Source organism: Onychostoma macrolepis, chromosome 16, assembly GCF_012432095.1.
Source record: "Onychostoma macrolepis isolate SWU-2019 chromosome 16, ASM1243209v1, whole genome shotgun sequence".
Lineage (NCBI taxonomy): Eukaryota > Metazoa > Chordata > Actinopteri > Cypriniformes > Cyprinidae > Onychostoma > Onychostoma macrolepis.
This window is the reverse complement of record NC_081170.1, coordinates 22,301,660-22,324,080: the sequence shown is the minus strand read 5'-3', so window position 1 is coordinate 22,324,080 and position 22,421 is coordinate 22,301,660. Positions and strand designations below refer to the sequence as shown.

The following is a 22,421-nucleotide window of genomic DNA, read 5'->3' as shown; positions in this document are numbered from 1 at the left end:
TAAAGATGTGCATTCTCATATATAAAATATAAATAATGATACATATTATTAACATTGATTATAAAAAAATGTTTATTGAACAACTGTAGTACTGCCTGCTGAAAATTCAGATTTGACATCAAAAGAATAAATAAATCATGTTAAAATATATTAAAATAGAAAACATTTATTTAAAATTGTAAAAATGTTTCACAATATTACTGTTTTTAATTTATTTTTAATTAAATAAACACGGCCTTAGCATAAGAGACTTTCAAAAACATTTTTAAAAATCTTACCAACCAAACCAAATTTACTAATCAGACTAAACAGTAATTCTAAAAAACTAAAAATCTTAGTTTTGACTTCAGATTAACTAATATGTTGTATTGTTTCTGGTTATTGTCTTGTAGTCTGACTCGCTTATCAATCCTCATAGAGTAAGATTAAAAAGCATGAAGTGTCTTCATTTTGTTAAAACAACAATGAATTTCTCATTTTCAAACAAGGCAAGACAGTCGCAACAGAGCCATGATACATGCAATTGAGTCCATGGTCATCAGCTGGACGCACATGATCCATAAAGTCTTAAGAGTAGATTCTGCTGACTTGATTGTGACAGGATTGAACCCTGGACCAAAAGTTGAACTTGACTTCTGGAGATCCAGGAAAACAAACATACAGAGTATTCATGAACAGGTTCGTCCAGAAACAAACATTTCATAGTGTATAAACAAGCAGAAATATTTTATAATGTACTAAATCTTTGTAAATCTCAGCTACAGAATCCTTGTGTTCAGAAAATGATGAGGATTCTGGAAATTATAGACAGCAGTTATTTCCCATCATTCAAAGCTCTGACGGAGGCTGTTTTTGATGGTAAGGCACGTGATTTTCCCAATACATTTGATTAATAATACAGTTGAATTTTCTGCTGTTCTTCCTACTACATAATACCATTCTGTTAATATTTTGCCCAGCTATCATTTCTGTGTATTTGTCTGTCAGCTTTGCAGGAAGCCAGAGCTATAGATCTGCACCTTCAGCCTCTTAGAACATTGCTGTCTCAACTGGAGGAGGATGAGTTCTCATCTTTCCATGCTCTCATTCCACCAGTGTTTCATCTTATATTTCTGGTCTGGACTCACTGTTCCTTCTATCGTTCACCTGCTCGCATCGTTGCTCTGCTGCAGGAGCTCTGCAACCTCTTCATTTGGCAGGTGTGACATATGTGACAATCTTATCATTTATGCTTAGTGTTATTTAAACATTTTCGGTTGCCAAATCAGTCATGTGGTGCGACCAACATGCAGAAAGCTGCACATAACTCTGTCAAGGTGAACAAGTCTCTTAAAGGTGCAATAGGTAATTGTCTTCAGAAACATTTTTTGTTATGCTGCTTGAAAGTCTCTTCACACCCCTATAGCAATCATTAAGTTAAGTGGTCTAAATGTATTTATATGTATATGCGGTATACGCTTCGTTCCGAGCGTTTTGATTAGCTTTCCTACCTGCCTGTCAACATGTGTATTTGCAAACCTCTGCGCACCCGGTTCGCACAGACAGGATACGTCATCAGCGCAATCACATACGCTGTGCAGAGCGAGAATGGCAGGCAAACATCAACAACCTGATCTTTCTTTCTGGTATTGTAGTACTTTTACTAACTGTGTTTTAAAGTTTTCTCACCGGTGAATGACATGTATTGTAGTTATGTTGTCTCTGGTCGTCTGGTCTGTGTGTGCGTTCGTGCATTCAGGGGGCTTGGCTTTGGACGGCGATTTGCAGGGAGGGTGGGATGTTCACTTTCAGTGCTATCAGCCTAAAGCATTTTCCGAGATCTCCTACTGCACCTTTAAGATAACAGATAATTTATCTTTTTATGACAAGACAAGATTAGTTTAGGTTGTTAAATGTCATGTGGTGCAACTCCTCCGAAAACAAAATTATATTAATGAATTAATAATTCATGATATTTGTAAAAAAAAAGTTTTTATTTTAGAAAAAAAATCAAAACAAAACATTTTAAAATAATGATTGCGATGTGTACACTCACATGTATACAAGGTGTAAGAAAAACATACATTTTACACAGTTTTACGTAGTACATTTTACTTAATGGTTACACTACATGATTAAAGAGTCATTCAATTAAAAATAATCTTGAAAATGGTATCAAAATCATATGAAACCAACATGAATACAAAAAATGTATTTCCTGGAACTAGATTTTATAATGTTTTCCCCCAAAATATATTTTTCAAATATTTAAAAATATATATATATATATTTCAAAATATACAAAAAATGTCCAAAAATATATTTGCTAAAAAGTGTTTCAAAATAAATGTGCTTAAATATATTTTCTACCAATATAATTTTTGGCCATTTTTTTTGTATGTCTTGTTTGTGTTTTCTTGCTCCTGAAATACATATGAATGTTATTATATGAAGGTTGACATGAAATACGTTTTCAATTTTAAAATATATATATATTTATTAATTTTATTTTATTGTTATTTTTTGTTCGCCGTATGGGCAGTCCTATGTGCAATTTACCCATGAATCAATCAATTAAAAATCTTTTACTATTTATCTATTTGGGAGAGCAGACATGTATTAATTATAAGTTCTACTAAGGGAAATGGAGAGAGCAATTAGAATAGAGATGAAAATGTTGTTATTTTGTAAACAAAATGTCAATCTTTGCTCCATCTAGGCCACTTCATATCTCCGTGCAGAGGAGCTAGTGAGAGCAGAGACTGAAGATGGTTTGGAGAAGTTACAGACTGTGGTGGGAGTTTTCAGGTGTGTCAGGGAAACATTCAAGAAATACAGACAGAAGGTGGCTGCTTTGGCCAGTCATTATTCTACACCAAAGTGCTGGGATTTCCCTTCGGCTCTTGTTTTTACTCGATTTGATGGCTTCTTGGCTCGTGTTTTACAGTTGAAGGTAAGTAGTACATCTTTTGAAGTGATAATATATACTTTCACTTTCAGCCACAATTCAGTTTTATGTTATGTGAGTAATAATATTCTTTTTATTTAAATTTTTGTGAGACAGTAACATTTTGAAAAATGATTATGTTTTCCAGGCCCTTTTCTCCACTATGCTGGATTTCCAAAGGTTGGAGAAGCTGGTTTTTGGAGGTCTCAGAGGAAGGGTTTACACAGAGCAGGTCTCTCGACTATATGCAGAGTTTCTTCAGCTTTGCAAAGCTATAAGGGATAAAGAATACAATCCACTCGATTTGACTTCTCAGGTATGGTTACATGGAGTGTATTTCTTGCTTGGGATATATCAGAATCATCCATAAGATAACAACACTCCCAATAAGTCATATAGAAACACATATTTTCAATGGCAGTTTAAACAACTTGATGTCTGATAGGATGATAATAATGCCTCACTGAATATGTCAGCGTAGATAATGTGGTATATGAGTGTTTGGTACAATAGCAGATATAACTCTCACTGTTTGTTATAGTTGCCATAGTTCAGTTTTTTTATGGAGTTCCTGGGGCTTTCTTGTAAATATAGGGTATGTTTGGATACAACATGCCTGATACTTGGCAACCTTCTCAAAGGCTTAATTGTTCTCATAAATCATAATTTTTGTTCTATTTGTCATGTAACTTTTTGGTAACACTTTTATAGTAATGTTTAAAACCTAATATGTCATTATGAAAAATTATTTAAATATCAGCCTATATTGTTCAACACATTGTTACTTAATGTGCAATCTAATGCACATGATTGTTAACGAATTAATTATACTTTAAATGAATTGTTAAAACTTTTTTGACCATGATATTATATTCAATATTTAACTTATGAAACACATTTTAAATAATTGATTTTCTTAAATTTTATATTTTGTGTAAAGGATTTTGAAAAAGACTTTTCAAGTTTCCAAGAAGGAGTTGCAGACTTTGATCAACAGCTGTCCAGAATTTTGTGCCTTGCCTTTCAAGATTGTTCAGGATTGGAATCGGTTTTCAAAGTAAGCAATTCTGGTGAGACAGATTTAGTTAAAATGAATGGGAAATAGCATACAGTGCCTTGCAAAAGTATTCATACCCCTTCAGTTTTTTTTCAAGTTATGTTGTATTTAAAGCAGTTTAACATAAGGCTGCAACACAACTAAATGAGAAAAAAAAATTAAAGGGGTATGAATACTTTCGCAAGGCACTGTAAATTAGCCAAACCTATATAACCTTTTAATCTGTATGTTTGAAGCTGGTCGCTGTGCTCAAACCCCTCTTGGAGCGAGACATCATAAAGGAAACGTTTATTCCTAATTTCTCCGAAGTGATTCAGCTTTTTGCAGATGAGCTGGACAGATGCAAACACCTGTTTGATTCTCATCTTGAGCAGGTAAAGTAGTTGTTTTTCAACAGATTTTTGTTCTTGTACAAAGAGAACCTTGTTTCATTCATCATTTAATTCCAGAAAAAGAGAAACAAACTGCATTTGAGCAAGAACATGCCTGCTATGACAGGGTGTCTGAAGTGGGCAAAAATGCTTAAAGACAGAATTCAAATCCCTTGGAACAATTTTCAGTTTGTTCTGGATATGTAAGTGTTTTAAATTCTATTCAAATTGCTATTGTTTTCTCTTGTCTTTAATGCTAATAATGAAAGATGATGGTGCATTTATATTACAGGAGTATCGAAGGAGCGGAAATGGAGCTGGTCTATCATAAGTACCTGGAGATGTCCTCTCATTTAGATGAGTATGAGAAACGGGTCTATTTGAGCTGGTGTGGCAATATTAACCAGGTTTGCCAGATGAACCTGGATCAGCCCCTAATCAAAAGAGATCCCAGCACTGACCTGCTGTCAGTAAACGTCAATCAAGAGGTGAAGAACATAACTGTAGTGTGTTTAAAATCTATCACAGCATAAGGCATTCATTTAAATTGTTAGAGCGACTAATTTTGAGGAATCTGTATCTTCATTTGCATAATACTGAACTTTTTCACCTTAGCTGATTGCTGTGCTCAAGGATGTGAAACACCTGAAAATCCTTAATCAGATGAACATTCCTTCTGCTGCTATGAAGGTGTATGAAAATAGAAAGATGTTCTTTAAGGTTAGTAAATGCTCAGTTTGTCTGATAACAGTTAAATTTGGTTTTTATATTCTATGGCATTAATATGAGTATTTTACCTGATCTCCATTAGAACCTTGGGAGCCTACATTTGCTGGTGCAGTGGTATAACAAGGTGAAACAGACAACTCTTGAAGTGGAGGCTCCTCTTATAAAAGAGGAGATGGAGACTGTTGACCAGCAAATCCATCGAGCAGAAACTGAGCTTACATGGCAAGACAAGAACTGCTGGAACTACATCTGCACACTGAAGGACACTGTCTATCGGCTGGAGAGAAGATTGCAAAAAACTAAAGACAATATTGAGATGATAGAAGTTCTGATGAATGGATGGAGCACACAGCCAATGTTCTGCAGAAAAGACCATAAGAAAGAATCATCACTACAACTGGATGATAGAGCAGGAAGAATGGCAAAATGCTACAGCAATCTCAGCAAAGATGGAGAAACTATCCATAATTTGTTACAGGTGAGGGCGCGTCTTTTTATAGATTATTTTTGCTACACCCTAACATTCCTGTTTTCTTGTTTCTTTCCCAGGAGAACTTGATCCTTTTTGCAGCAGATAGTTCTTCAGATGCATGGAAGGCCTACTTGAAGTATGTAGATGATATGGTGGTGGAGGGATTTTTCAGTGCCGTCTCAACTTCTCTGGAGTTTTTCACTGAGAATATGGAGGGGTCAGTGAGGCAGGCTCCCTTGTTTGAGGCTCAAATGCTACTGATGGGATCTGAGATTAAGTTTAAACCATCTCTGGATCAAGATGGTGGTGATGGACTTTATGAATTGGTGGATGAATTACTAGGTGATGTGTTCAAGATGTCTGCTCAGGTGAAGAGGGTGGCACCTCTCCTAAGCGTGGAGGACTACCAGGTACTCACAGTTTGTGAATTTAGAGACTCCAAATATCTGAGGTCACATTGAAAATATGGGATTCAAAACAAAATTTATACATGGAAATATATTTATTTTTGTGCATTTAGCAGACACTTTTATCCTAAATGACTTACAATGGAGGAGCATAAGCGATTTGAAACAGGGCCAAACATATTCACATTAAACAAAGTTTTACAGAAAGCTAGATTAGGAAACAAACTGACGCAGAGGAGAAACGGAGAGAAGAGAAAGAAGAGGATTTTTTCCTTTTTTTTGCAATTGCTTTGTTTTAAAGTTGTGGCGTGGTGGCGGAAAAGGTGTGTCTTCAGCTTTTTTGAAAGTTTTGATGGTTTCAGCAGTTCAGGTGGAGGTAAACAGCTCATTCTAACGGAGAGGAGTGGAGACTGAAGAGGGTGAAGGTTTTGGAAAGTGACTTTTGCCTCATTGTGAAGGAACAACAAGGCACTCTATCAGTGACTATAGCTGGCTGGGAGGAATAAATAGGATTCATACCAGTTCGAAACATGAATGAATTATAAATTGTGCCATAAACAGTATAAGAATAGAGGAATAATACAATATTTTCTAGGTGACTAGAAAATAAGCAATATTTGTGACATTGCTCATGTGATCTGTGAGATTTATTGCTTCTGTTGAAGATGTAGTTGGAAAATATTAAATGATGCCGGATAAATTGATCAAGTTTTACACAAACTTTATGCCAGGTTGAGTGCATGCTGCCTTTATAGAAAAAAACAGCATGTAAAACATTTTGAGGAATTATTTATTTATTTTTAATTAAAATTATTATTTTTTTAAATATAAAAGTTTATAAATATTACAAGTAAATATAAAATAAATTAATATAACATATTGTTTACATATATTAATTGGTTAATATAATTCATTTATTTATTTATCATTTTTCTAAATTATTAGATTTTTAAATTACATATAATTAGCATTTTCACTAGTGATCTCAGACATTTGTATCCCTGGTTTTTTTCTTGATTTCTGACTTTGCAGTAGTTTTGTTGGTACATATACAAATAATATTCAAATATTTTCCTTCATACATTGTTTAGGCTGATGTCGAGGACATGTTAGACCTAATAGATCTCCGACAGGAAGTTATGGAGAGAGTTGATGAAGTCATGAAGAAAGCCTTGCAATACCACGACACACTTATCTGCTACAGTCCGCTGTGGCTTGATGACAGGGTTGAATTTCTCAGGCAGTTCCTTCTCTATGGTCATGCACTGACAGCTGAAGAGGTGGAAGCCTATGGAGAAGACGCATTTCCAGAAAATCCTCCCACCACAATGCAATTCAAAGAACAGGTGGATATAGATATCAGTCCATAAACTGTTTTCTGATAGTAAGAAAGGTTTGTCATATTATGAATAAATTTTCTCCTTTCACAACAGATGAATCATTATGAAAAAGTGTATGCAGAGGTCAGCCGTTTGGAAGACTGGCAGGTGTTTGACGGTTGGTTTAGAGTGGATATCCGTTCGTTCAAGATGAGTCTTTTAAACATAATCAAAAAATGGAGCTGGATGTTTAAAGAGCACCTGATGTCTTATGTTACCGGCAGGTTAGAGCCCCTTCCGTAATTATCGAGAAAAAAATCACTTTAATGCCCCAATTTTCCTCCAAACTCCAAATGCTTTCCTTAGTCAATAAAAGTAATTTATTTTTTTGCTGTTTTGTGATCATGATTTTCTTCAGTATTGGCGAACTAGAGGGGTTCATGCTCCGGGCGGAATCCAGGCTTAACGAGCCGGTGTGCGGTGGAGACTACCAAGCTCTTGTGCAGGTGATGGGTTACCTGCTGGAGATCAGAGACAGGCAGACTACTACAGACCAGCTTTTTGAACCTGTCATTGATGTGGTCAATCTTCTGGAGCAGTATGGAGAAACCCTACCTGAGTGTGTTCACATGCAGCTTGAGGTGAGAGTATTTGACAGCCCTTGAGACTAACTATGAAACGGGAATTATGTAAAGTGACGGCATTTTTAAGGATATCGTCTTTGTGTATCTGTTTTGTCATGACCTTTTTTGTAAAGTTATGTCAGCTTTGCACCTATATTACCATTTAAAATTTTATTTTTATTTTTTTTGGGAGAGATACTCATTCAGCAAGGAGGATGCCTTAAATGGATAACAGTAAAGGCATTTATACTAAAAAAATCAATTTCAAATAAACGCCAAGTTCTGTCATAAAACTCATTCTGGCTGATGGGTCGTTAATGCAAACTGATGATAATCACAGCATTAAACTACTTGGCACAAGTTGATTGGTTCATGTTTTATACGCTGCCAATAAGCTTGCTGCTTTACATTTGAATGGCTGGTTAGCATCCACTAGAGCATTTTGCAGTGCACTTTCAGAGTAACTCTGAAACCCTTCACCTTCCCCAGCTCCACCTGTATAGATCTGCGACATGCGCTACATGTGCAGCAGTAGTATGTCTTCAATACTCATGGCACAGCATCGGAGTTTAACATTGTCATATCTATTACCATGCTAAAATCTTCAAAGAGTTATGATTGAAATGCTGTTCTTTTGAAATTTCTTTTCATCAAAGAACCTTGAAAAAAGTGTATCATGGTTTCTGAAAATTCAGATTAAATTCAGGAATAAATTACATTTATTAGTAATATATTGAAATACAAATCAGTTATTTTCAATTGTAACAACATTACTGTTTTACTGTATTTTAGATCAAATAAATGCAGCCTTGGTTAGCATAATAGACTTAAAAAAAAACTGAAAACTTCATTTATTTCAGTAATTCAACTCAAATTGTGAAACTCGTGTATTAAATAAATTCAGTGCACACAGACTGAAGTAGTTTAAGTCTTTGCTTCTTTTAATTGTGATGATTTTCGCTCACATTTAACAAAAACCCACCAATTCAATCTCAACAAATTAGAATACTTCATAAGACCAATAAAAAAAAACATTTTTAGTGAATTTTTGGCCTTCTGGAAAGTATGTTCATTTACTGTATATGTACTCAGTACTTGGTAGGAGCTCCTTTTGCTTTAATTACTGCCTCAATTCGGCGTGGCATGGAGGTGATCAGTTTGTGGCACTGCTGAGGTGGTATGGAAGCCCAGGTTTCTTTGACAGTGGCCTTCAGCTCATCTGCATTTTTTGGTCTCTTGTTTCTCATTTTCCTCTTGACAATACCCCATAGAGAGTTTGCTGGCCAGTCAAGAACACCAACGTCATGGTCATTTAAGCTGGTCAGCAGAAGGAAGCATGAAGTGCTCCAAAATTTCTTGGTAAACGGGTGTAGTGATTTTGGTTTTCAAAAAACACAATGGACCAACACCAGCAGATGACATTGCACCCCAAATCATCACAGACTGTGGAAACTTAACACTGGACTTCAAGCAACTTGGGCTATGAGCTTCTCCACCCTTCCTCCAGACTCTAGGACCTTGGTTTCCAAATGAAATACAAAACTTGCTCTCATCTGAAAAGAGGACTTTGGACCACTGGGCAACAGTCCAGTTCTTCTTCTCCTTAACCCAAGTAAGACGCCTCTGACGTTGTCTGTGGTTCAGGAGTGGCTTAACAAGAGGAATACGACAACTGTAGCCAAATTCCTTGACACGTCTGTGTGTGGTGGCTCTTGATGCCTTGACCCCAACCTCAGTCCATTCCTTGTAAAGTTCACCTAAATTCTTGAATCGATTTTGCTTGACAATCCTCATAAGGCTGTGGTTCTCTCGGTTGGTTGTGCATCTTTTTCTTCCACACTTTTTCCTTCCACTCAACTTTCTGTTAACATGCTTGGATACAGCACTCTGTGAACAGCCAGCTTCTTTGGCAATGAATGTTTGTGTGTTACCCTCCTTGTGAAGGGTGTCAATGATTGTCTTCTGGACAACTGTCAGATCAGCAGTCTTCCCCATGATTGTGTAGCCTAGTGAACCAAACTGAGAGACCATTTTGAAGGCTCAGGAAACCTTTGCAGGTGTTTTGAGCTGATTAGCTGATTGCATGTCACCATATTCTAATTTGTTGAGATAGTGAATTGGTGGGTTTTGTTAAATGTGAGCCAAAATCATCACAATTAAAAGAACCAAAGACTTAAACTACTTCAGTCTGTGTGCACTGAATTTATTTAATACACGAGTTTCACAATTTGAGTTGAATTACTGAAATGAATGAAATTTTCCACGACATTTTAATTTATTGAGATGCACTTGTATGCTTGCATTACTTGCATTATTAAAATGTTTTGGATGAGGAACGTTTACTCAACTGTAATGTATTTAACTGTATCAGGAGTTGCCAGAGAAGTGGAGCAACATGAAGAAGTTGGCCTGGACAGTGAAACATGAGGTTGCTTCTCTTCATACTGCAGAGGTGGCCGTTATCCGCAGGAAGTGTGTGGCCTTTGAGGTGAGGTTTTCATTTGCTGATGGCTTAATAGTGATTCAACTGTAAACTTTCAGTTCTTTAAGCAAAATTAAATGTTTTTGGGTTTAAAAGTCTGAAGGTTTTTATTGCTACTTAAGGATAAATAAGCTTATGTTTTTGCTGATTCATGTCTCTCTTCACAGAAAAAGCTAAATCAGTTTCGAGAAAGGTTTAAAAGAGAAGCTCCTCTCCAGTACAACACAGAGAAACCATATGCTCGCCTGGATAAAGTAAATGATTATTTATTCTAATTCAAACAAACCATCACACCACAGAAGTCATTTTCATTTATTTACATACAGTACATTGACCTTGTGTTTATGCTGTGTTTGTTAGTGTCACAGGGAGATGCTGGGTTTAGAGGAAGAAAACGCAGATCTCCAGGAGTCCTGTAAACTGTTTGAAGTGAGCAGCCCTGATATTAAGCAGCTCAAGCTCTGTCAGAGAGACATTGCTGTTTTGAAACAGCTCTGGGATCTGCTGCTGTGTGCTCAGGTGGTGATTTCATTTTTTCAGAAAATAAAATACTTAAGCTTTCAGTTTTGTTTGAACTGTCCACTTAACCCAATGCTGCATCCTCACAGTGCAGTATAGCAAAATGGACTGGGACAATATGGAGAGAGATCAATGTAGAACACATGGAGACAGAGCTGAGGAGGTTTACAAAAGTAAGAATGTTTGTATCAGTGTCCTAGAAAGCACCAAAATTTATCTTTTTTTGGAAGGGTTTTTAGTTCTTGTCTATCAGCTCTGTGTGTTTCTAACATCTGACTTCATGTCTGTCCAGGAAATGCGGGTTCTTGATAAAGAGGCCCGTGTTTGGGACGTGTATGTGAGTCTGGACTGTGTGCTCAGGGATCTGTTGGCTTCTCTGAGGGCTGTGACAGAGCTGCTGAACCCGGCCATGAGAGACAGACACTGGGCCCAGCTGGTCAGGACTACTGGGGTGAGAAAGAGGGTGGCAAATGTGCTATTTATCTTAGAGACCGGAAAACATATTTACCGTACTGTATTTTATGAACTATTTCAAATGTGTAGATTAAACAACCTTATACCACTCATGGTAAAATTTTAGTTTTAAACAATTAAAGGATATTTTTTAGCAATTTTATTATTTACTTTATCTTTATATTTTCTTATATAAGTCAGGAATTTCTTTCTTTCCTTGAACACAACAAAGTAATGCTGCACTTCTACATAAAATGAAAGTGAATTATGACCAAAAATCATCATAAAAGTACAATAATGACTGAAATAATACAGTGATGTTGAAAAAAAAAACACATCAAAGTTGTTTTTCAGTAAAAATGTCTAAACATTTAAAAAAATATACATTTACTGTCACTTTTACTTTTCCTTCTTAATTTTTATAGTCGATTCAAAATCCCCCCAAAAATCAGATTTTTATATGAGATAGCCTCACAACACCTATTATCATGTAATTTTGCTCCTCAAATATTTGTATATTGTTTTAGGGATGTTTACATATTTTTCTGGAAAACAGCCACCATAATAATAATAATAACAATAATAATAGTTATTATTATTATTAGTGCAATACATCACATGCGGGCCAGTAAATGATGACAAGTGATATTTCTTTCATCGTTTTTTACTCATGTTCAATATTAGTTTTCACATGTTTTTTATACTGTTCTCTTAGGTTGATTTCACTCTATCTGAAGAAACAACTCTTGAGGATTTACTGGCTTTGCAGCTGCACAGATATGAAGATGTGGTGCACAGTACAGTTGGGAGAGCATTCAAAGAGATGTCCACTGAGAAGGTTCGATCTCTCACAAGACTTTATTTACTGTGATACATTTTTGAAAATAAGAGTAATGGTTTATTCATTTAACTTAAAGGTTTTGACTGAAATCAGCCAGATGTGGACACAGATGGAGTTTTCTTATGAAGAGCATTACCGTACCGCTACACCAATGCTGAAATGCAGTGATGAACTTATTGAGAGTCTGGAGGACAGTCAGGTATAAACATCTCTGAATTGTCACATGGAATTAGCTGGATGGTTTGAACCAAATGTTACACTGATAGCATGCTCACTTAGCATATCAGAAAATGTTAACAAGCTGTTGCTTGGCAAAATAAGCTTGGTGCGGCCAGGGGCTTTATCTCCTTCTATAAGACCATCCCACTATGCCGAGAGAACGATCTTTCATTGTCAGCCGCCTGTATTCACACGTCTGATTTATAGAGACCACACATTGCTGGCTTTGTTATCACGCTGTATGTGTAGGGGCCAAAATCTAGCCAAACACATCACTGTTGACAATAAGTCTGCCGTCTGTGCGAAACCGGCCCCCTTACACCCACATGTCTGAAAACATTAAAGACAACAGAAGGGCACTAACACAACATGGACAAAAAAACAACATAGGCAGCATTGTGCTGGAGAAACCAAAACTCTAATATTTTTTGGATTACTTTTGGAAGACCAAATGTGATCTGAACTTTAGGCTGTGAACTATGTTTTGTGTTTTTATCATGTTTTAAATGTTATTTTACTTTTAATATTTGTTTATTTTGTACAGTACATCAAAAACAAATTTCCCCATTTCCTTCCCTACCCTCCTCATACATTGACATCCACTCAAGTTCAGTACATGATTTTAAAAAGTTCAAATTTAAATTCCAATAGTTTCGTTATAAGAATAATTATTCTTTTTTATTCGCACTAATTACAATGCTTTTATTTTCTCTAAAGAAAAAACCCAAATTAATTGTTTGGCGTTTAAATAAATTAAACATGCCTTTTTTATATTTGGAGGTTAGGTCAAGTCATTTCAGACTCATTGTTAAGTTGTTTTCAAACAATATATGTTCATTAACAATGCAAGCATAAGATACTATTTTAAATGATTTGGCTTTTCCAGTGGTTTTAGTAAAGGGAAATTTTAATGAAAATTTAGAAAATTGTGTGCCTCCAATTTCACGCTGATGCTCTTGTGTCTTAATTGGAGTCTGAATCACTAACAGATGAGTGGTATCAGTTAAAGGGTTAGTTCACCCAAAAATTAAAATACCTCATGTCGTTCCAAACCTGTGGGACCTTCGTTCATCTTTGGAACACAAATTAAGAAATTTATGATGAAATCAGAGAGCTTTCTGACCTTCCATAGAGAGCAATATAACTGAAATGTTCCCAGACCCAGAAAGGTAGTAAGGACATCATTAAAATAGTCCATATCAGGGTCAGAAAGCTCTCAGATTTCATCAAAATATCAATAGGGTGAGTGAGTAATGACAGAATTTTCATTTTTAGGTGAACTATCCCTTTAAGGAGGACCAACTTAGATCATAAAATATAACTATATGAAACTGTACAAGAAACTGTTGAACCTGGTGGCTGCTGACTCTGTATATGCATTTCTATATGTTTCTCTCTCAGGTGCAGCTGCAGGTGTTGCTGCACAGTAAGCAGGCGGCGTTTTTCCATGGGCAGGTGTTGGAGCTACAAGCCCAGCTGACTCGGGCTGACTCAGTGCTGTTGCTGTGGCTGGAGGTGCAGAGGACCTGGGCTCACCTGGAGAGCATCTTCATGGGCTCCGAAGACATTCTCCACCAACTGCCAGATGAGGCACATCAATTCAGCTCCATTGATTCTGACTTTAAGGTATACTTGAATTCATCTCGTGCATTGATTACTGGTGTCCTGCATGGAAAGTTTAAGGTTAAGGTAGGCTATGTGATTTTTGTAAAGGTTTGTTGAACATAAAAGATATTCAGAATGATAAGTGTATGGGTCAGTTGCTTTTTTGATTAAGCTCATTTTGAAATGTTAAGATGTAAAGATTCTATTGAAATGAAAGGAAACATAACATGAAGTGCATAATAAAAACAAGATATGTTTTTTTTTTCTGTACAGATTAATAAATTATTGTTATAAACTGTATAGTATGTAAGAGCAGTGAGGCAATGCCTTGCTCATGGGTTTAATTCCTAAGGACCTCAAGTACTGATAAAATATAACCTTGAAGTTGCAAAAATTTAAAAATGCAAGTAAAATAAGTTAATTATTAATATAATAATATTTATATTATATTAAATAGTATTAAACATATATGTGACCCTGAACCACAAAACCAGTCATAAGTAGCACGGGTATATTTGTAGCAATAGCCAACAATACATTGTATGGGTCAAAATTATCGATTTTTCTTTATGCCAAAAATCATTAGGATATTAAGTAAAGATCATGTTCCATGAAGATATTTTGTAAATTCCTACCGTGAATATATCAAAATTAAATTTTTGATTAGTAATATGCATTGCTAAGAACATAATTTGGACAACTTTAAATGCGATTTTCTCAATATTTAGTTTTTTTTGCACCCTCAGATTCCAGATTTTCAAATAGTTGTGTCTCAGCCAAATATTGTCCGATCCTAACAAACCATACATCAATGGAAAGCTTATTCATCTTTCAGATGATGTATGAATCTCAATTTCAAAAAATTGACCCTTATGACTGGTTTTTTGGTCCAGGGTCACATATTAAAATTAAACTTGTAAAAGTTACCAATTGCAATGACTTTCATTTCACTTTTGACCATGTTGAATTTATTTGAACTATTAAGTGTCTTTAACTACTACATGCTAATATTTAAATTATTTATTTGATACAGTGCACTTATTGTGTATGCACGTTTAAACATTATAGTTATATTTAAAAAAATACCTTCATGTAATTTCATCAGTAATTAATTTTTGACTCCTTAACCCTCCCTTAAACCTACCTTAAACCTGTTTATAACCTTAACCATATCCCACTTAAATGGCAGCAAAAGTTTTTTTTTTTCAAGTATATTGGAACTAACAATAATTTTTTTGACATAAGTAAATAGTAGTTAAAGACACCAAATATAAAGTGCGACAAGGCATTATTTAAATTGAATTAAATTAAAGATTAGATAAAAGATGTTGTTATAATGATGAAAACATTACAGTGTGCATGCATTTGCCAAGTATCTAAATACTTGTATATATTTACTTTTGTGTATTGATGTGTGAAGGACCTTATGTTCAAACGTGGCAAAACAAAAAACGTAATTGCTGCCACCAACAAGCCCAATCTTCTACCGATGCTTGAAGATCTGCAAAAGAGGTCTGTGAAAATTTTAAGTTTACTCTTTATAAGTAAACTCTTTTTAAGAACATTGTATGGTTACGCTTGTTTCAAGAGAGATGCATAGATAATTCTGTTGATTTCTTGTGATCCATTCTAGACTGGCTGTATGTGAGAAGGCACTAGCCAAATACCTGGAGACCAAGAGAATGGCTTTCCCGCGATTCTATTTCCTGTCTTCAGCAGACTTACTGGACATCCTTTCTAAAGGCAGACAGCCCAGACAGGTACTGCTGTATTAGTTAGCGTTTAACTTTAACTTCATTTAACTTCATATAACAGTCTGTCTATTAGTTTGAATTAGTTTGAAAGTTTAATTAGTTTCAGATTTCTCTAATTATACAGCTCATTTCAGTATTACAGTAATCCATAAACAGGTCAACTATAAAGTATGCAGTCTTTACTGGTATTTGTAATAACGGTGACCGAGATTCACAGAAATATATTTTACATTGTACCATATTTCCTCATCTTTCTTCTCATTTGCATACAGTAACCTTTATCTCCATGATTACACTTTTTTATCATCACGGTGATAATTCCAAGGGCAGCGCTTCGCTGTGAAATATCATTACGATAAAAAAAAATGAAAGTTCTACACTTGGATTGATTCTGACCCTGGCCACCTCCTTCTTTGAGCCGATCCTCCCACATATGTGCAGGTTTTCTCCTGAACCGTTCAACCAGAACAGGGTTAAAGTGCTTCATCTTGTTCTCATTGTACCTCGGTTATAATAAGAATTGCAAATACATCCACAATCATATCATTATCTACGGATATGCCCGTACTTAACCATACATAAGTGTGCAGATTGATTCACAGAGGTACTGTGTACAGTATATTGTTCTGTGAAAATAATGCTTTATGGTTCATTGCTTTTTAGGTTACCTGTCACCTGGGTAAGCTGTTTGACAGTATGACTGATCTGGAGTTTTCTGACAAGGAGGGGGAGAAGGCCACAGCAGCGGTGGGAATGTTCAGCAGAGATGGAGAATATGTTCCATTCTATTCACCGTGTGACTGCGTTGGACCGGTAAAACCCACATTCAAATCAAACTGGCATCTAATTAAACCAAACTCAGATATTAAAGTTGTAACTTTTTAAAAAATGTTAAAGGCAAACTTTAAAAAAGGAAAATTATTTTATTAAGTATGAATATAAATGTTATGTTAAAATATGTTGATTATTTATCTATTAAATACAATAAAACATTTTAATTAAATAATACAATTCTTTAATTAAATATGGGTTTAATTAAAACTACATATACACCAATTACACTCTGAAATATACATACAGGTAGAAATAACTATATAATATAAAAATTAGGATATCCCAGCATTTACAAAACATGGTATTATATAGGGCAAAAAAAAAAAATTGTAAATAACCGGCCCTAATATAAGAGTGTGTAAGAGTAACCATACAATGTTGTTGTATGACTATTTCTTACGGAGTGAGCTGTTTCCTGTCAGGTTGAGCTCTGGTTGAAGTGTCTGGAGGATGTGATGAGGGAGGGAATGAGGAGGCACATAGCTGAGGCCGTGGTCGTCTATGAGGAACGTTCGCGGGAACATTGGGTCTTGGAGCTGCCGGCTCAGGTGGTTCTCACCGCCTCTCAGATCTGGTGGTCCGCTGACATGAATCTTGCATTTGAGCGGCTGGCTGAGGGTTTTGAGACTGCGCTCAGAGACTACAACAAAAAACAGGTCAGTCGGTCATGCTGTATGTATATTGCACACTTTTGTTACACGTTCATAATTGTGAATCGACTGAATGAATGACACAGAATAGATTCTTGTTCATGAATGAGATGTCTCTTTCAGAGTTGTGTTCACACTGAAAACATTGACTCTTAAGTGGATTTATTTTTTTTATTAAATAAAAAGCATACAGTGCAAACCAGTGTCATCTGGTTCACAAACAAATGACTCTTATGAGCCAGTTCTTTTTAGTGAGTCAAAGTCATACCACATAAGTAGTGTAGTACAAAAAACAGACAGCATAACCAGTGTAGTCCAGTTCACAAACAAATGTCTCTTATGAGCCAGTTCTTTTTTAGTGAAGCAAAGACATATCATACAACTAGTATGGTTCATGAAAACTGACTATCAATACTTTTTAGTGAATCAAAGACATGCCAATTCCTTTTAGTAAATAAAAGATATGCCACACAACCTGCGATTCATGAACAAATTACTTATATGTGCCAGTTCTTTTTAGTGAGTCAAAATCCATCTGCTCTCTTATTGCTCTCGCGGTACTTTGATGTCACACAGCGATCATTCTGCGCAGCGCTGCTTCAAGTCGAACGTGCCTAAAGTCATACCACATAAGTAGTGTAGTATAAAAAACATACAGTACAAGCAGTGTAGTCCAGTTCACAAACAAATTACACTTATGAGCCAGTTCTTTTTAGTGAATAAAAAACGTGGTTTATTTTTTAGTGTGGTTCATGAACTAATGTCTCTTATAAGACTTTTTTGGTGAATCAGAAACATACAGGTCAAACATTGTAGTCTGGTTTGCAAACAAATAACTCTTATGCTCACAGTTCTTTTTAGTGAATCAGAGACATGCCACACAACCTGTGTACTATGATTCATTAATAAATTATTCTTATGGGCCAGTTCTGGGCCAGAATCAAAAACATACAGTGCAGTGTGGTTCATTGAAGTTGCCAATTCCTGACTCATCATATCCTCATTAGACGCGCCTTTAGAGAGAAGTGAATCTTTACGGATTATGATTATAATGAAAGAGTTTTTGTTTTCGATTTCGTTAAGTAGTAATTTAAAGCTTTCTATAGATATATTTATCATGTCTGTGAGGCATATATTCACTGAGATTCGGTTCATTTTTGTGAAGCGCTCCTGTTCAAGACCGAGACGGCAGAAAGCGCATTGTTTTTTTAGTTTTTTTTTTTTTATAAAAGCACAACATTTTGTTGATATTGTGAGTGCACGCAAATAAAATAACCTTTACAGTTCCAAAGATGTATTACTCTTACCTTTATGAGCAAAAATGATGGCATATTTTAAGTTGTTTCCACTGAAAAAAATGCAATTGACCGCACATGTCCTGCAAAGCGCGCTTTAGCTTCCACTCTCTGCACAAACTATTGGATATAGCGCACATTTATCTAGGTTTAACGTTTAAGCATTGTTATATGCTTGAACTGTTTTATATCTATAGATTTTATTTTAGGCAAGTCGTGATGATTTGAGAAGGCAAAATTGATCAAACAGACTATGATTAACTCACTGTCTGCCGCTGGCCGTTTGGTCGCTACTTTAAAAAACAAAAACTTATATTTAATGAACAAAAAATGCTAAATTATTAACTTAATAAAAAACTAAATGAACTATAATCACTTTGCCATTACATACAAAACTGAACTATTTTAATAGCTGAAACAGTAGTATAAGCTGTTTTGGAAGAAGGGGAAAAAAAAGATGGGCTCGGGTCAGACTCGGGCCAGACTCGGGCTGGTAATTCTGATAAGCTGTCGGACAAGGGCCGGGCTAGGGCCTAAGCGTCTTGGGCCAGGGCTGGGCTAGGGCCTAAATTTGAGGCCCATGCAGGGTTCTAGTTCACAAACCAATGACTCTTATGAGCCAGTTCTTTTTAGTGAATCAAAAACATACCGCACAAACAGTTTAGTGTGGTTCATTAACAAATTACTTTACTTTATTTTACAAATTACTTTTTTGGTGAATCAGAAATATACAGGGCAACAATTGTAGTCTGGTTTGCAAACAATTAACTCTTATGAGCCAGTTCTTTTTAGTGAATGAAAAACAAATTGTAGCCTATGTGGTCTGGTTCACAAATAAATTATTCTTATGAGCCCATATTTTAGTGAATCAAAAACATGCCATGTGTTGTCCATTTCAGGAACAAATAACTCTTAAGACCCTTTCATTTTGAACAGGAGATTTACATTATTGCAGATCCTAAAAGTCACCAGTCCTTCCTCCTCCTCTATATAGACCCTTTACTTTTCTAGGCAGTGCCAGACTTCTTTTTCAGGCACAGATAGAGCACATCTGAAGTATGAACGAGGCAATGATGAAGCCGTTGAAAACATACTCCTGCTTCTTCACTATAAGTATGATGAAGTGAATAGTGCTGATCCGTGTAGACTGCCACAAGCATGTCCATATCGTCCCTGCAGCGTCAGGATCTGTCATCAAGCGCAGAGAAGGTTAGCATGTCCTTGGCCGGCGTTTGAATAATCTGCCTCTTTCCCTTCAAGCCCCTGATTGGAGTCGCTGTCAGACAGCATGGGGTGATAAATGCAGTACAACCTAAGCTGCTTTTACACCAAATACAGGCAGGAAGATTACATCTCATTTGCCTGTCTGTGACAGGGATCCACGGTATCGCCTCTTAACCGCCTCCCCCCAACTCAAACACACACACACACACACACACACACACACAGACATACACATACACATATATTGGCCCAGCACTCTCATTCATTGTCACACACACACACCAGCTGGCCGCTCTTATTCATAGTCAAACAGTCTTACACACTCGCAGTTCCCCCCAACATTGATAAATGAGCTCTGTGCTTATTTGGCCTCCCAACTGGAATATATGACCTTGCTCCATAAACGTGGGGGGATTTCTCTGATGAACACATGACCCTGAGCCCCTGTCAGTGCAGTTATTACCATCCACTTCTCTCTGGCATGTAAATTGATATAATTACTGTAAGCAGGGGCCACAAAGCTCACTGTATGCTCTCACAAGCCATCATTGTGCCCTCTGAAACTCTGAAATATCTGCCTTGCTTCTCCAGATTGCCCAGCTAAACTCCTTGATAAACATGTTATTGGGGGAACTGAACCCGGGTGACAGGCAGAAGATCATGACCCTGTGCACCATAGATGTTCACGCCAGAGATGTGGTCTCCAAACTCATCGCTCAGAAGGTTGGGTCATGTTTACTGCGCTTCATAAATAATGATCATGTCGACTAAAGGATGCTCTGTTTCCTTGTTTTAAATCATTTAGTGGTGTTTGGTACTCAGTCATTATTTTAATGGGCTTTAAATTGACAAGCAGTAATTGATTAATTAATTGAGTTGGGAGCGTTTAGATTTTTTTCTCTCTTGAAGTGCTGGAATGTCTTTTTCGGAGTTGTTTTACTAAGTGTTTGAGACCATTTTATCCAGGTGAGCAGTGCTCAGGCGTTTGCCTGGGTTTCTCAGCTCCGTCACAGCTGGGATGAGGAACAGAACCACTGCTTCATCAACATATGTGATGCTCAATTTCGATATTCTTATGAATATCTGGGCAACACGCCTCGTCTGGTCATTACACCTCTTACAGACAGGTAACTTAACAGCTAATGGTTTGCACTAACAAAGCTAAACTAATCTGACATAATTGTGAAAATGTATTATGTAGTATTAAGGAAATACAGGGGAAAAAATAAAACAACAGAACAAGATTTATCTATTATATTTTTGTAGTAACACTTTATAACATTTTTCATGAATAAGTCTTACCGAACAGATCAGTAGTTCATGTGCATTCCAATATGCATTTATTAAATATGCATTTATTTAGATTTATAAATTTATAAATTTCTTTCTTTAAAATAAATTTCTTTTCTTTTTTGAAGAAGAACATTCTTTTTTTCTTCTTTGAAACTTTTAACCATACCTTCAACCTTTGTTTTGGTCCTTTTTTAAAATTACCTTTATGTACATAGTTGGTTTTGTAAAATTATGCGCACATACATACATACCATGCTAGCTATGAAAATTTCATAATGAAATTAGCTGTAACTCATCAGAAGAGGCATTTTATTACAAAAATGTTTGAAAAGTCATTCCCACCCGCATCATTTCCACCACATAATGCAGTTAATCACAAAGCATACAGTAATTTGAGATGGAAGTGATATGATGTTTATGACTTTTGAAAGAAAAAAAAAGTGAAAAGTATGTTTATTAATGTTATAAACAAGCCTCACCATAAGTGTATCTATTTTTTTAATTGCAGATGCTATATAACACTAACTCAGTCACTGCACTTGACGATGAGCGGTGCTCCAGCGGGACCGGCTGGCACAGGAAAGACTGAAACCACTAAAGACCTGGGCAGAGCTCTGGGGGTCATGGTGTACGTCTTCAACTGCTCTGAGCAGATGAACTATAAGGTAAACATACCAGCAGAAATGGGACTCAGCAACCTCAGGACAATTATGAGTGTATTCACACTTCAGATGAGCTCCTAATGCATGTAATTACTTTGTCGAATAGGATTCTGCTTCTTAACGGAAGGAAATCAATGAGTGATTGTTTGAAACTTTATCACAGTTAGCTGTTGGTTTTGTTTTGTTAGTTTTGTCCTTAACTACTGTTGGTTTAGTTATTTTAAGTCTTTAACAGAGGACACAGTGAAGTGTTTCCTTCACTTGTGTCATCGTTCAGTCCATAGGGAACATCTTTAAAGGCCTGGCACAAACTGGAGCTTGGGGCTGCTTTGATGAGTTTAACCGAATCGCTGTGGAAGTGCTGTCAGTGGTGGCAGTACAGGTGAAGACCATACAGGATGCCATTCGCAACAAGAGGAAGAGGTAAGTTTTCTTTCATTTTTAGATGTTCTGAATGGTTCATATGAATTATTTAGGCATGTTTTAACTATTGTCCCCTGCAGGTTTCTGTTCCTAGAGGAAGAGATTAGCTTGAAACCCTCTGTTGGGATCTTCATCACAATGAACCCTGGATATGCTGGACGAACTGAGCTACCAGAGAACCTCAAAGCACTTTTCAGGTACAGCTTGATCCAAATAAAATGTCATTTTTATTTTTATTTTTTTAAAGAAAATTTTTTTTCAAC

At 36.1% G+C, this 22,421-nt stretch overlaps 1 protein-coding gene across 1 annotated transcript in view; it reads left to right on the top strand.

Moving 5' to 3' along the window:
- Window positions 1–22,421, top strand: part of si:dkey-233k19.3 (dynein axonemal heavy chain 11) — a 73,945-nt gene that overhangs the window by 1,233 nt on the left and 50,291 nt on the right. The window contains exons 4-35 of the mRNA XM_058746703.1: window positions 489–678; window positions 759–858; window positions 988–1,199; window positions 2,699–2,932; window positions 3,075–3,242; window positions 3,867–3,983; window positions 4,220–4,357; window positions 4,433–4,557; window positions 4,647–4,842; window positions 4,970–5,074; window positions 5,166–5,561; window positions 5,633–5,965; window positions 7,054–7,308; window positions 7,396–7,565; window positions 7,700–7,922; window positions 10,276–10,392; window positions 10,554–10,640; window positions 10,747–10,905; window positions 10,995–11,078; window positions 11,198–11,356; window positions 12,074–12,196; window positions 12,276–12,398; window positions 13,820–14,044; window positions 15,444–15,535; window positions 15,657–15,783; window positions 16,441–16,590; window positions 17,034–17,267; window positions 20,372–20,503; window positions 20,747–20,907; window positions 21,582–21,738; window positions 22,013–22,158; window positions 22,239–22,355. Coding sequence (XP_058602686.1) covers window positions 489–678; window positions 759–858; window positions 988–1,199; window positions 2,699–2,932; window positions 3,075–3,242; window positions 3,867–3,983; window positions 4,220–4,357; window positions 4,433–4,557; window positions 4,647–4,842; window positions 4,970–5,074; window positions 5,166–5,561; window positions 5,633–5,965; window positions 7,054–7,308; window positions 7,396–7,565; window positions 7,700–7,922; window positions 10,276–10,392; window positions 10,554–10,640; window positions 10,747–10,905; window positions 10,995–11,078; window positions 11,198–11,356; window positions 12,074–12,196; window positions 12,276–12,398; window positions 13,820–14,044; window positions 15,444–15,535; window positions 15,657–15,783; window positions 16,441–16,590; window positions 17,034–17,267; window positions 20,372–20,503; window positions 20,747–20,907; window positions 21,582–21,738; window positions 22,013–22,158; window positions 22,239–22,355 — 5,355 coding nt within the window. The remainder of the gene's footprint in view (window positions 1–488; window positions 679–758; window positions 859–987; window positions 1,200–2,698; window positions 2,933–3,074; window positions 3,243–3,866; window positions 3,984–4,219; window positions 4,358–4,432; window positions 4,558–4,646; window positions 4,843–4,969; window positions 5,075–5,165; window positions 5,562–5,632; window positions 5,966–7,053; window positions 7,309–7,395; window positions 7,566–7,699; window positions 7,923–10,275; window positions 10,393–10,553; window positions 10,641–10,746; window positions 10,906–10,994; window positions 11,079–11,197; window positions 11,357–12,073; window positions 12,197–12,275; window positions 12,399–13,819; window positions 14,045–15,443; window positions 15,536–15,656; window positions 15,784–16,440; window positions 16,591–17,033; window positions 17,268–20,371; window positions 20,504–20,746; window positions 20,908–21,581; window positions 21,739–22,012; window positions 22,159–22,238; window positions 22,356–22,421) is intronic.